Raw genomic sequence first — 15,129 nt, 5'->3', positions numbered from 1 at the left:
AAAACCTGCAATCTCCCGTGCCTCAATGGCACACGGACGAGAACCAGTCCTCCACACCAAAGTCTGTACAAAGCTGTTTTATTCTGCACAGTCCGCCATGCAGTCTGCTCCATATTCTCTGAATAGAGAAGATCAGCTCATGCCAAAATAGCGTCCATGTTTCCATCAGCGGTGTCCCTCCCCATCACAGTGGGCTTTAACACAGTGTTGGACAAGCTGTCAGCAACAAGGAGCTCTAACTAGGCAGTGACGCTATCCACAGTGTCGGAGGCCTACTGCCTGTCGACTGAGTTTCATGCTGAAGGCTTTGTGAAATTAATATTGTAAAACTAACACCTTTTAAGCCCTGGTTACAACACGGCAGCTTATAAATATTTCTGATGATGCGTTCTGTAAAAAACGGATTATTAAATTATTTATTTTACATTACGAGGAAACAGTTTGTAAAACTGAACAAAAAGGTTATATAGAATTAGTCTCCCTAAGTGACTTTACAAACCATTGTAAATCTGAATGAAAAACCATTGTTCATATGTTGAAATAGTAGAAACCTGACCTTTTCCATTTCTGTAGGTGGTTCATATTCATTGCTCAGACAGATTTTTACCCCTCCATGTCTCCCATTGCAGTTTTTGTTGGTAATTTTCCGAAACTCATGGATCATTCTCCCAAGTATTAAGTCTTTTGAATACTTTTCCTGTTAAAGTAATGATACTGTTTTCAATCCTCCACAGGCTTCCAGCTCTGACTCTAGTGCAGTCAGTCTTGTTATTTTGAAAGCTTCCTTATTCTACCTGACTGTAAATAGTACTGCCAGGGACCTGCTGTTGAAGTTAGCCCTCAATCTTTAAGCACGTTCAAATATATGCATCTAGGGTTGGGCATCGAGAACCGATTCCTACTTGGAATCGTTTCAAAAATTACGATTCCAGTGGAATCGTTTCTTTATTGGAATCGTTTGGAATCGTTTGGAGGATTTGGTTTCAAATCTGATCATGGGTTCCAAATTTAACATGCGCAAGTTTTGGTTGTTGTGTTGCAGCCATGGAGCACAGTAAGGTGCTCTAGTGTGGCTTTATTTTACGTTGAAAAAGCCCAGTAAAACGGCAAACCACCATTGAATCAAAATAAAACATTGCTCTTATTTATAAAATAAGCATGTGACCCATTTCAATTCCACCCCTCAAAGAATCGAAATCGAGAATCGATAAGAACCGGAATCGAAAGGAAGAATTGCAATTGGAATCAGAATTATTAAAATCCAAACGATGCCCAACCCTATATGCATCTCACGTATTTTTGGCATAGCTGCAGTATAGATACAGTATGTGGTGTACCTGTCCTGCATGTTATTAGTCACTGCACTAAAAGGATATTTGTTTTGTACCAATGCAGATGACGAAAAAAAAGCAAGAAAACTGAAGGATTTTTCCCCAATTAGTTTCATTCCTGTTTTGCTTCCTCGTTGTAACTGACTACAACAGTTACAGTGCATCAATAATAAAGTATTTGTGTGGTGCTTATAATTAAAGCAGAACTTAAACACACTGCAGGGGTCAAAGTTTTCAACAAACTTCTGGGATAATCTCTGGAAAGAGCAGCGAAACCCTGCACCCCCAAGGCAGTCGCCCTGAGTTACATTTTGCATTTGCCTCTACTGTGATCCAATTACTCTACCTATATTATGCATCCGCTGTCTTCTGCCATGACGCTATGGTAAACACCACAGGCTGTTTTGCCCACTGTCGCAGCTCTTGTAAACAAATTGATTTTTTGTAACCTTGCTGACGGGAAGGAACTGCAGAGTCCAGGCTGGCTGGTGAGCGTGGTGTTCCCAATGTTTGGAGCCCAGTGGAAACACAGTTATTACGGCCAGAAAGAGTGAACTCACCGCCTACAGTGGCAGCCAGCTTGTTTTGTTATATGGATGATGAAGTTGATGTATAGTCCTCTTGTATGCGCAGAACAGCCACAGTCTTTCTGCCAAGTGATGAATAGCATCAATACTGTGGGCTATTGGAAAAGACTGGGGCATACAAGATCTCATCTCAACTCATCTTTTCCATTTTCCACTTTTGGCACATCTCAAATAAATTGTAATGTTTTTTTTATTTTGCCCTTCCTTCTTTGTCTCCAGATCTATAGACCCCACTCCTTTTGTGTAACTTTTAATGAGCTAAAAGGTATGCAAGAGTGCACAGGAAACACTTGACAAAGCATTTTTGAAAGATTAAGGCTGACTAACGGCAGAGTGGTGTCTAGTTGGCTTTGTTTCCCCCCTTTTCTTTCTCTGCATCTGTCCACCCGAGCAAGAGGCTGCGGGAATGAGCACTGCAATAGAGGCGAGATTAGAATCGGATGTGAATTGGGCTGGAGATTGGTTTGTAGACTGAAAATGCCTGAATGGAAGATGGGGTGGAAGCAGAGGGAAGACCAGGGGACAGATGAACAATGAGAGAGAAGGTCACAGTTAAAAAGCCAGTGTGAGAGGATAGTAGTGTTCCTGGTGTGGTGGAGGATAAGAATGATTGAGTAGCAGAATCTGCATGGAAAATAATTTCATAATGGCTTAAAATTTTCTCCTTACCACATCACTCTTTAGTCGTGCAATTTTAAGTAATCATATATATTCTCTCAGTGCCTAGTGGCTGCTTTAAAAGCCAACAGCTGATCTGCGTTTCCAGTCGCCATTAAAGCACTCAGTGTGTTATGTGGCTTACATCTGACATTTCACATCATTAGTCACCTCTAAGTGAATTAATGAGAAATTACCTGTTATAGGAGCCGGAACTGGTTTTGCCACTGAAGAAGGAACACTCATAATCCCTCCTGACTTATGATAATCATCTGAGCTTGAAACCTGTGGACTACTCATGGTCTCATGTCTAAGGTGGCTTATCCATACAGCTCATATTGATGGATGATGACATGATGTCTAGTATTTAATTTTTGACCTATTTCACATCTCTCTGCATACTTGTGTTGCAGCATCCTCACAAAAAAATCAAATCAAAAATCATAAACTGTTTTACAGTACTTGTATGTTGACTGCACTCCATTTTCCAGTGTTTTGTATCAAATTATTTCCAAGCAGAGGGCTCTATCGATTGTTTGTTGCACTAGGTGTCAGAGACACAGTTTCCATAAAACTTTCATGCAGTCTGGTTTCCTCTTTACCTCAATAGGAGTAAGTGTTTGGGTGTTAGCTCTCACAGAGGGACCCCATTGATTCTTACATTGATTTTCAACTGCGCTTTCCTCTTTTTCTCCCTCACAGTGGCAAACATTTTGTGGCGAGAAGAAGGTACGTCTTGCCTGCCTCTGCTGCACTATAGCATTCATTAAACTGAGTTAATTGAATTTTTGTAATAGGGTTACTGAACTGTGATGAGAGGGATTAAATGATTTGATGCTTTCAAAGTAGATAATAATGTTGTAGGCTTATTTCCGTTGCACATGTTCACACTGTGCAGTCTCATAAGCTATTTTTAGGTGTGTACTGTGTATAACAGGGCTGTTTCTGCATCCTTTCCAGGTCTCGGCATTGGCAACATGTTCTATGTGTTCTATGACGACGGTATTAAAGTCATTCAGCCTGTGGCATGTGAGATACAACGACACATTAAGCCCAGTGAGAAGCTGCTGGCTCTGCAGGTGAGTGGTCGTGCAAGTGACTCACTTTCATAGTGATTCATTCCGATATTAGCCTGAATGTTACTCAACATAGAAAACACAGCAGTTTCCCAGATAATTTACCAGTAATATAGGTTCATGTTACATTACATAACACTTTAATGTTTTATCAGGTTTCAATAAATCATGAGTTTTACCTTCTGCTCACTGTTAGTGGAGCGCCTAGTAGACTTTTAAGCTCTGTGATTGTTTTTGTACCAACATGCTGTTTGGGATTCTGCAATTCCTCTTATCTCTACGAAGCATTCTAATGTATTTCAGCGTATTGTTTTAGTTTTATGGCCTACAATGGAAGAAAAAAAACATCTGATGAACCCACTGTACGCTCCCTGCCCAGCACCAAACAGAAAAAAGTTTGCAACTAGCTGGTTAAGAATCTCAAACATTTATCAGCTTAATCAGTCCCTCCAGGATTTCGCGATGTCACGATCGCTCCTATTCACGCAAATTCAACCAATCACCTTGATTTTGGTGCGACTCGCAATTTTGACCAATCACCGCAACTTTTCCGCAAATTTGACCAATAACCGGAGTTTCCCGCGACTTCAACCAATCCCAGCAGTCCCACGTGCCAGACTTTACGTCTGAGTGCCACTGACCAAGCGGGAGTGAGAGAGAGCTTGTTTCCGATATGAAGATGAGACTTGAACATCTCACATTTACCAACAAAACGTACAGCGAAAGACCGTGCAAAACATTTCAGACAGTCCTGCCAAACTGTATACATTTTAACATCAATGTACGCTGTAACATTTTTTCACTCTAATGTCAGCCGCTGCGCTGTTACAGCGTACATTGATGTTAAAATGTATACAGTTTGGCAGGACTGTCTGAAATGTTTTGCACGGTCTTTCGCTGTACGTTTTGTTGGTAAATGTGAGATGTTCAAGTCTCATCTTCATATCGGAAACAAGCTCTCTCTCACTCCCACTTGGTCAGTGGCACTCAGACGTAAAGTCTGGCACGTGGGACTGCTGGGATTGGTTGAAGTCGCGGGAAACTCCGGTTATTGGTCAAATTTGCGGAAAAGTTGTGGTGATTGGTCAAAATTGCGAGTCGCACCAAAGTCACGGTGATTGGTTGAATTTGCGTGAATTGGCGCGAAATCCTGGAGGGACTGAATAATGTACTTAAATGTGTTGCGTGGCCAGAAACACAACTTTAAATGAATGCTAATGTTGCTCAATGTCTGCAGAATTTTAACTAGCAACTGTTTGCTGAAGGTTCTGAGGTGATATGTCAATATTTTGTTCAGATTGTTCTTTATACGTACAAGGCTAGTGCCTTTGATTTTTGTATTTTGCTCATATTTTTTATCATTTAACCTGGCTATGCATATTCAAGCCTAAGAACTCAAACATTATCTAGGTAGAAAAATGAACAGCATTTTGTCTTCTAAAACCCTGAAATTATTCCTTAAGACTTTGATCCTCTGGCTATCTTTGTCAATTCAGACTAGCATTTGTAATGTGTCTCTAAAGAATCAGTGTGGTAATAACACACATATCTTTGTCGAGGCAAGTCCAAAAAACTAATGATTTATGCCTGCCAAGGACTCACACACCAACCACAGTTGCCACATTATAGTTGAAATCTCTATTTTATTACATTAGAAAACCTTGTATAAGAACCAGATAATAAAATAGAAGTGTTAAAGGGAGCGACCAATGGTGTAGGTATAAATCCAAAACTGTACATTCTCCACCATGAAGCAATGACAACAGTGAAATCCTGTGAGGTAACCGTTAGGGGTTTGTGTTTATGAATAGCAAAATGTGGTAATGTGTGACTAATGTGATTCATTATACGCTGGCCTTGACAAGCGTCCTCCTGTTGCCTGTCCTAGTAACAGCTACTAAATTATCAATCATTAGCAGTCAATATAGTTTGCACAGGGATTTACCTGACATTCTTATTCAAATGCAGCCAAGCAGGTAAAGGTTTAGTGGCCTGCCCAAGTGAAGGCTTTGCTGTTGCACCTGCGAATTTAGAGGACAGCCTCCAACCACCATGTTGCCAGCTGAGATATAAGTGCAGACAGATTTGATTTGTACCCAGATGCATTTGTTTATTTATTGAGAGCACCTGTATGATCTCTATTCCCTGTCAAATGAATGGACAAGTAGTTGTAAATTACTCACAGTGCAGAGAAGTTATCATGATTGATTTTTTTTTACTGAAATCCCAGAGTGTTGGAGGTTTGGACAATAATAGCTTTTTAGGGTGAGTAAGACACCACTTTTTGATGAAAAGAAGTTGACATTTTGGAGATACTTGGTTTTCATTTAACTGCGACAAAGAATACAGAACAAATAGAGAAAAAATAATTATGGGAACAGACAGCCATCAAAAACAGTGCTATGAAATTATAAAATTTTTATGAAAAGTAGTTTTGTGTGTTTCAGCTTCAAGCAAAGGAGGGCTGTACAGAGCAAACCTAAATCCTATTTACAGCAGACAGTGCATTTGGAGTCTTGTCCACCTTATGATTCCAATGTTAACTCTCCTTTTAACAGCTGTATATTTTCAGTTCTCACTACCTCCTGTGGGAAAAATTTGGCTGTACAGTGGGTTTAACAGAGCTGTTTTTGCCTAAAACAGCTGCCTGCTGCTGTTGATCAGCAGTCAGATAGTCTCGCATTGCCAAATCTTCCTCCACAGCACTGCGGAGAAAGGTCTGGCTAGTCCACACAGCATTCCGGGATGTGAGAAATTGTTGGAACATGTGTACGTTTAAAAGTTGTTTTAGTCTTGCAACAGAAAACTCAGATTGGACAGATAGTCTAGCTAGCTGTCTCAATTAACCCTGCAGAGATCTGAGGAGCACTTAACCATAGTCCTCCTTAATCCACCAGAGTTCAAAATTACAACACAAAGAAAGCTGAAGGTAGCGGACATCCGAGCGAAAAGCGTGACATCCAGTGGAATTTCTGGCAGCAACGGAGCAATCCCAGAAGTGGAACGTCGTGGATATAGACTAGCAGTCAGACTGAACCAAAACAGTAAAGTTGTAAAACCAAAATAATGATCTGAAAGATGGTAAAAGGCTTTGTTGAGTTGAGTGTAATTGAGTTGGATGATAGATTTCAGGAGGTTCTTCATTACGGGCAACCCCTTACATATTACACATAGTAAATGTTTATATTGTTAACATACTACTATTGATTAGTGCAGCTTTAAAGTGGTTGATAGTCACACGTTCTTCAGGCTAGTTCTTGGTAGCTACAGAAATCAATGGCCAGTGGACACAGGGGGCCACCTTACAGCGGTGAGCCTGTTAATTTGCAGACCACAGGCAGTCAGAGGGGATTTCACCGCTCAGCAGCCTCCCCCACACCGACACCGTTTATCACCAAAGCCTTCAAGCAGCAAAATATTCAAAGCAGGTTGCTGATAGATACCTGTTAGATTTACATTTGTTCTCGAATGGACACTTTCCTCTGAGCTGCTTTTCATCCAGGAGCCCCTGCGCTTATTGGATGGCTGTTATACATAAAGCGATGCCATGAATGCACAACAATCAGCCAAGCGTTCCTCTGAGAGGTGTGTTTGTATTAGGATATCAATCACTGCAAGCGCTGTGATGGCAGTTCCAGTGCTGTCATGGGGGATTGCTGTGTGAACACATGGGGACACTCCGAGCATGGAACTCACGTTTTCGCCATTGCAGAGGAGCATTGATTGATTTGTTTATGGTAATCGTGCAGCCAATCCATTATCCTTAACTACCATATACAGTGTTTAACTGTGATACACACAGTAGCGGGAAAACATTGATGTCCAATTGTGGTAAATTCATACCAGAAAGTATCTTAATTCTTCTTCCCACTGTAGCCGAGAACAAGCATGTTTTTCTCGCTGCCACAGCATTGCCTCGATTCCTGTGTTAAATGGTTCTTTTTATTAGTTAAACATAGGGAGGGTATTGTGGATATGTATATGTAATGTAACATGTACACAGGGCTTTGTATGGTTGGTAAAAAACAATCATAATGTGTTTATTTTCATAATTAAAACCGATACATTAAACAAGTAAAACTTGATTAAAACATAGTTGGAATTTTCAAAATACCATTCGTAGGGTAATCACTGTTTTCTTGTATGTAATCAAAGAGACTTAGTTACATAATCAACAGCTAATTTGCACTTTCTCCACATTCTTCACTTTCACCAGAAGCATTTTCTGAGCTCCTAATTTTTCCATTAACTTCATATTTACTGTGGTGATCAGCACGGCAGTAAACACAACCTGTTTGAACTAATCTGCACCTTTTTATGAAAACAAAATCTAGGTTCAAATCTGTCAATGACCCTCATGTATAATATATGATGTACTTTGCTTCCTTTCTGGTGAATCAGTATCTTAAAATGTGATGTTATTACATGTAAATTCAAATTGAGTTATCTACAGTACAATTTAAACAGCATATCATGTTGAAATATTCTCAAGTCAACACCATATCATACTGTGTACGTTTATAGCAGTTTGGATTGAGACCTTAGAGAAACACCTTGAAAGAATAGAAGTGTGTAGAGTCGAATGTCTCTTTTTGACACTTGGGATTTTGCCGTTCCACTGTTTCCTGCAGTTTTCCTTCCCACAGATTCACAAGTGAAAAGAGTGGGCATCTCTTTAAGAAACATTTTGCAGTAGGGTTTTTTTTTTTTTTTTTTGAACAGTTTCTGTTCAAAAGATACATTACTGTATTGTATTGTATTGTTCCTAGTGTGGTTCCAGTGCTAAATACTGTCGTATATAGTAAAGAATTTTGTGTATACATGAAACATGTACACTGTGCTGTATATGTAGTAAAAGCATTTCCACAACAAAGGAAAAAAACAAACCTGCTGCAGTCTTTAGAAGCTGTCAGTTACTACATAAATCACATACATAATACGCACCCACACACATACAGACATATGCAACACGCTAACACAGGGAGGATTATAGCCGCCTCCGTTCACACCTTCAGCTGGGCATCAGATGTTCGATTTCTCACCTCTTAAAAGGTTCAATAAGTGAGATATTTACAGCCAAGAAGCACAAAATGACTACAGTGTGGGACTGCAGGGGTTTCACAGGGTTCAATACCAATGAGTCAAACGATTTTAGATCAAAACACTGACAGATTGTGCTACAACTGGACACTGAAAGACATTACAGCTACAAAGAATTGAAAACCTCGTTTTGAAGCCCAAAAAACGCCAAAGCACTGTCATTGTTTTAGCATTCTGCATCAAACGACCTATCTGCTAGATGGTATTGTTGCATGTCTGCCCAAATGAACCTGAGTTTCTACAGATAAAATGCAGAGGACATGGTGTGTGTGTGTGTGTGTGTGTGTGTGTGTGTGTGTGTGTGTGTGCGTGCGTGCGTGCGTGCGTGCAGCGATGCTGCTGCTCCCCCTCATATAGTTCAATGAAGTCCATATATTACCTAATGCCTCTCTAAATGAGAGAAGTTGGCCTGTAGGGAAGGCACCTGTCATGGACTGCCTCTGCGGTTGTAAATATGGGAGGGAGAGTTCATCCTGCAATACCGGAGCGCTTCATTCATCCTTGCTGGCCAACAGCTCCCTAAATCGCCCCAGAGAGGCAGAGCCTCGAAGCTTGGAGGGCTGGGGGGGAAGCTCCAGAGGTAGAAGGCTGGTTAAGGTTACCGTTGGCCAGGGAGGCGAGAGCTGCCAGGACTGAAAGTTGAACAGCCATATCGTCTGCAGGCTTTGTGCCGTGGATAATGTATGGACGAATGGGAGCGATTATAGAGATTTTTCAGGACCTCGCAAAGCTTATTTATTTAAGTTGCCAAGATAACACAACTCACATCAGCAAGGGAGATAAGAATGCAAATGGTAAACAACACAGAATAACGACTGGATGAAGATAATTGTTTTTTAATGAGACGCATTTCCCTGTGATATGAAAAACAATTAGTTAACCAAGAATGTGTGTGCGCTTTTGTTTTTCTTCCAGGAGGAGGTGTGCCCCACCTCACCAGGAGAGGAGGTTCAGAGGTGTGTGTGGTCATCAGCGGTCAACATCAAGGACAAGTTTATTTATGTGACACAGCCAACCTTGGACCGAGTGCTCATAGTTGACATCCAGTCTCAGAAGGCTGTTCAGGTAGTTTTCAGGATAAATTGGAAAACCAGGTTCATGTCAATTGTGTCAGCAACAGTACAACAATGTTTAAGTGATGTGGTAGGAGTTAACAATTTTACACAGAGAAATGCATTTTTCCTGTTTGGTGAAAGTGAAGGTTTTTCTGCCTCTGTGTATGCCAAAAAGGTTGCACAAGGTGAGTGGCTTTCCCTTCTCTTTGACTTATTTTGTCAAACAGTTATAATACCAAAAACTCCCTAATATAAATCATTACTTCATATGGGTATTTTTATGTTTGATTTTGTAGTATGGAGGACATGCTTTTTCATTAAATCTTCGACTCAGGATTCAATTTGATACAATACATTGTCCTTCATCTAGAAACTCAAATATTTGAGAGCATTGGACTTCTTCTTCTACATGCTCTAATTTTTACCCAAAGTGCATGGGGGACTGTTTCCTTTTTGGGAACAGCTTGTACATTAGATATGCTTGCACTTAAAATATTCTACTTGAGTAATAATTTAGTAGGATACTAATACGCAAGAGTAAGTGCCGTGGTGTGCTGATACTGACCCTGGTAAGCTTCAAATGTTCGGTAGGAGGCCGCATGCAAGACATGTTTGACAGGCGGTTGACTCATTAATGTTTAGCCAGTGTTTTGCCGGTTTAATTGATAAATGTCATGCTAGTTCTGAATCAGGACCTCAGTATTTGGATCAAGTAGGTTGTGTTAAAGTGTCAAAGTAAGTAGGCTTACACCTGTTATTCTAATGTGTCAGCTACATTTAATCAACATTTAATCTCATTTTCAAGTTGTAGCTACAGGTTGTGAACATTAATCAGGCTGCCACTTAAAACTGTTTGTCTTCTCAGCCAACAACAGCTGATTACTGATCTAATTGATTGATGATGAATGATTTTTTTTCTTGCAAATGTTGAAAGCTAAAAACGTATTATATTTGATAAAAGAATTCAGGTTCGATAAAGTGCTATCAAACACAACCCTAGTTTGACTACAGATTACAGGACTTTGTGACATCTGGTTCAACATGTGTTGGATTTTTCTAAATGACACTGTTGGTTTCCCACTTGACTCTAGCCTTAAAGTGCTCATATTATGCTTTTTGGCTTTTTCCCCTTTCCTTTATTGTGTTATATATCTTTTTTGTGCACATTATAGGTTTACAAATTGAAAAAGCCCAAAGTCCTCCCCAAAGGGACTTACCATCTCCAACAGAAAACACTGTTCACAAACTGCTCCAAACAGCTCTATTGTAGTCCAGCCTTTACTTCTGTGACAAACGTGCGTCACTTTATAGCACACGTTATAATGCTCGCCTAGCTGCTAGCCCTTATATTCTGCTTCTGACTGGCTAGTAGTCCTTACCTAGCTACTGTGCATGTGCGACTCCCAACAAAGATGGAACAGAAGTGAGATGTCTCACTCTGTAGCTAAAACAGAGAGCTCAACACACAGGGTGAAAAGAGGAGCTGCAGCAATGTGCAGTACAACAACAATATGGTGTTTTTTGAAAATTAAACCATGTAAATCTATTCTGATATAACCTCTAAATACAATTATGAACCTGAAAATGAGCATAATATGAGCACTTTAAGAGTGCTTCACTCCTGCGCTCTTTTCCACTTGCACTGATGATCTTAAGTGCTGCTTTTCCAGCTTTAAGATCAGTTTTCTCACCTTTAGTTTACCTGCTTACCCCTGACCTGACCAATTTCGTACACATTGCTACAGTCAAGACCTACACTTAACTGCCACATTGATGTGGTGACCAAGTAACCCCGAGACCCACCTCTTCACGGATACTGTAACCTGGCAACCCCCTTATAGATATTGTAACATGGCAACTGCAGTTTTCCTCACAGATGGTGTAAGAGGCAATCCCTCAAGCACTCTGCCACCTTGCAGCACCATTTATTTTCCTGAGGGAACTTTATTTTGCGAGGCAGACTCAGGGAGTTGCACAATTCCTTCATGACAACTTTCAGCCCATTTCTAGTGAGCAGCGTTTAGTTAAATCATCAGTGTCAGTGGGCTTTTGGGTGTGTCAACCTAATCCAGGGTTGCTCAGATCCCTGCAGATGTTTCCGACACCGTGATGGCTGTTTACACCTTGCAAGCCTCTCAGGGACTTGCCTGTAAGCAGGTTGGTGTCCCAGAGACTGTTACAAGCTCATTATTCAGTCGCCTGGAGGTTTAACTTCATTGCATTATATTAGCAGTTGTTAATTAACCACCTGAACCCGTCTCTTGTCTCGAATAGTAAGAGAGACACGAGTTCTGGTTTACAGTTTCAGGTTTCACCGCTTTCCATTTTCTCATAGAATTATTGATATGATTGACGTGCGTAAAGTAATAATAATGTGCAAATTGCATTTTGAAATGTGTAACCAATGAAATGCTCAGTGAAAACTTTTTAATGAGCAGATTGTATTTTGAATGTTCTAACTGATTAATTGCAAAGTGCACACAGACAAATGTTTGAAGGTGCTGTAATGCACTCCGCGTTTCATCTCTGACAGATCTGGCACTAAAGTTACACGAACATATTGGCGGAGGATCTCGCTAATCTTCCTCAGCCAGAAAGAACTTGTTAGTCAAGAGAAAAAGAACAACATGAGCACCTGTTTTCTCCGATGACTACATGCTCGGAGATTAGTTAGATTTCAACAGATTTCCTCATCTTATTTGCAATAACCCTCTCAGGAGCTGTTTGCACTCTAGGTAAACAATACTATTAGAGCTGTTTGGCAAAACAAATAGTATAGAAAGTAAGCTGCAGTCAAAGGATATTGTGGGAATACAGGGATGCAGTAATTTTCTTGAAAAAAGAAGAGATTTTTTCTTGCTGCTGTTGAGGTTGTAGCTACTGCATGCTATCTTCTCCCAGGTGCTTTCCCTTTGAGGTGGCTGTCTATCTGCACTCAGGTTGACTTAATGCAAGAGGAGCGCTTCTTTGTCACAAGTGACTCATCTATTGTTCTGACTTGGAATATTGCGCCCGCGTGTCAAGGAACGGATAAAGACCGAAAGCAATTACTTCAGTGTAGTAAAGCAATTTTGTCTGTCACCACTTGATTTGAAATGCAGCTCAACACCAAAAGCACCTTATACATAAAAAGCACACCTCTGCACTGCCTTGTTAAAAGAAGACTTCCTCCTGTCAACCCCTGATGCAGGAAAACTTTTCAGAAGCATTACCACTGCACATCAAAAATGGATCTCTTCAAAAGCAAAGTCTAGATTGCCTTGAATTCTTATTCTGTGGCACTGCTGTCTTTAAAGGCTCAGTTTGGTTGTATTTGATTGTGTGTGTCCCTCCAGACGGTCAGCACAGACCCTTATCCTGTGAAGCTTCACTATGACAAATTTCACGACCAGGTGTGGCTGCTCAGCTGGGGAGACATGGAGAAGAACTTGCCTACTCTCCAGGTGAGTGCACAATTCACTATTTATTACACTTAAATGATAGTTAATAATCTGCAGAGTTGTATCCTTGTGAAATGGTTGAAAGGCAGAACATTAGACATTCAAGGGCCAGTACATGTGCTTGTGTTGATTATTCTGTGTATTTTATCAATAAAATGTCCGTCACAAGTTCCCCAAACCCAAAGTGGTGTCTTTGTAATTGCTCATTTTGTCCGACCAACAGTTCAAAACCCAAGAAAAACTTAGTTTACAATAATACAAAACTGAACTTTTTATTTGCTTAAAAAGTGGCTCAAACAATAAATGGATTATCAAAATAGAGGCCGATTCATTGACTAATTGTTTTGACCACAGAGCATTACAAATTGCATAGGTTTGTCAACAAAGGCAAGTGCAAGGTCATAAAAACCACAATGATCATATTTACACTTATATACTTTATTCTACCTACAACAAACAAATAACATTTTCATAGCAACACACATACAGTATATTGTAAATAAAACGTATAATCCCCATCTTGGAAGGGCATTACAACTAATTAAATGTCCTGTTCTTCCCCTTTTCTCCAGTATGACATGCATGTGGCATTAATCACTGCAGCCTCCCTGGGATATTTAATTGTTCATTTGTTTGTTTTGCTTGATGAGGGGGCAATTAATAGTCAATTAGTGTACTGTGCAAGAATTTGGACAGTGACACATTTTCAAATGTTTTGGCTCGGAACTCCAGCACATTGGATTTGAAATAAAAACAATGACTACTGAATGAGGGTAAAGTGCTGTTTGGTCACATCTGTAGTCAGAATAATATTCCATAAATAAAATAATACATCATAATACAACAGCCAAAATAAATTATTTTAGCATTTTTAAAGGATTTGTGACCATGATTTTGATTTACTCAGTTGTTTTTATCAATAACCCCTGGCCATTGTGGATGGCAATTTCATGTTACTTATCAACTGACATATACTCCCTCATGAATGTAACATATCATCATTCTTATATAAAAGCCAGTATTCAAATAATAGCTGGGCCATAGCCAGTATGAACAAATAAAGTCAGGTCACTAATAAAGGCTGGGTAAAAAAAATAAACACTGAGGGGGATGGAATTATGTGCAGCCATACTACATCAGCTCACATGATACATGTAGTAGTATAATGTACGTTTCCATCAGTACAATAGAAACATATAATACTCATCACTCTGCTGCTCTGAGTTGCTGTTTTTAACAGAAATGTTTTCATTTTAATTTCTTCTTTGCCATACTTGTGAACGATGTTAAGCTACCATCAACAAAACTAACTCATGTTTTTTCACATTAAAACGTACATGTAAAGGGAGCACACAGTGTTTATTGTAAAGGAAGACTGTGGAGGAGGTGATAAGTTTCATGTTAACATTTTATAATAATGGTACATGAATTATCATGAATTTATGCACGGCTTCATGCATGAAAACAGCATGAATTAATTCATGTAGTATTTAATGAACTATCAGTAATGTATAAGGATTAATAAGTATCAAATGCATGACTTAATGCAGTCACCCTGATTTCTTCATTTATAAATGATCATGTCTTCTTCATAGGTAAATCTGTAGTTAAAGTGACAGGCTAAAGAAACTGAATGGTAGTGTTGTAATCGTGATTAACTAAACATTACTTCTTACTTCATTACTTCATCATGTGTGTGGCCCTTCAAATAAAGTGCTGACCTGGTCCATCTTTAACATTGATAAATAAGATATGATTAATAGTGGCATATGCAGCAATCATCTTTGTGACCCCTGAAATAAAAAAATGTCAAGACATTTCTGGTGTTCAGATACTTAGAAGTTAGTAAAAAGTACAATTCATAGACATCCTACTTGGCTGAG

General features: G+C 39.7%; 1 protein-coding gene across 2 annotated transcripts in view; it reads left to right on the top strand.

The window, feature by feature from the left end:
* The window catches only part of fstl5 (follistatin-like 5), a 191,669-nt gene that overhangs the window by 154,989 nt on the left and 21,551 nt on the right, over positions 1-15,129 (top strand). For both annotated transcript variants that reach the window (XM_031317156.2, XM_031317158.2), the window contains 4 exons: positions 3,278-3,304; positions 3,536-3,654; positions 9,667-9,816; positions 13,142-13,249. In XM_031317156.2, coding sequence (XP_031173016.1) covers positions 3,278-3,304; positions 3,536-3,654; positions 9,667-9,816; positions 13,142-13,249 — 404 coding nt within the window. The remainder of the gene's footprint in view (positions 1-3,277; positions 3,305-3,535; positions 3,655-9,666; positions 9,817-13,141; positions 13,250-15,129) is intronic.

This window comes from Sander lucioperca, chromosome 1, assembly GCF_008315115.2.
Source record: "Sander lucioperca isolate FBNREF2018 chromosome 1, SLUC_FBN_1.2, whole genome shotgun sequence".
In the NCBI taxonomy this organism is placed as follows: domain Eukaryota; kingdom Metazoa; phylum Chordata; class Actinopteri; order Perciformes; family Percidae; genus Sander; species Sander lucioperca.
This window is presented reverse-complemented; position numbering and strand designations above follow the sequence as displayed.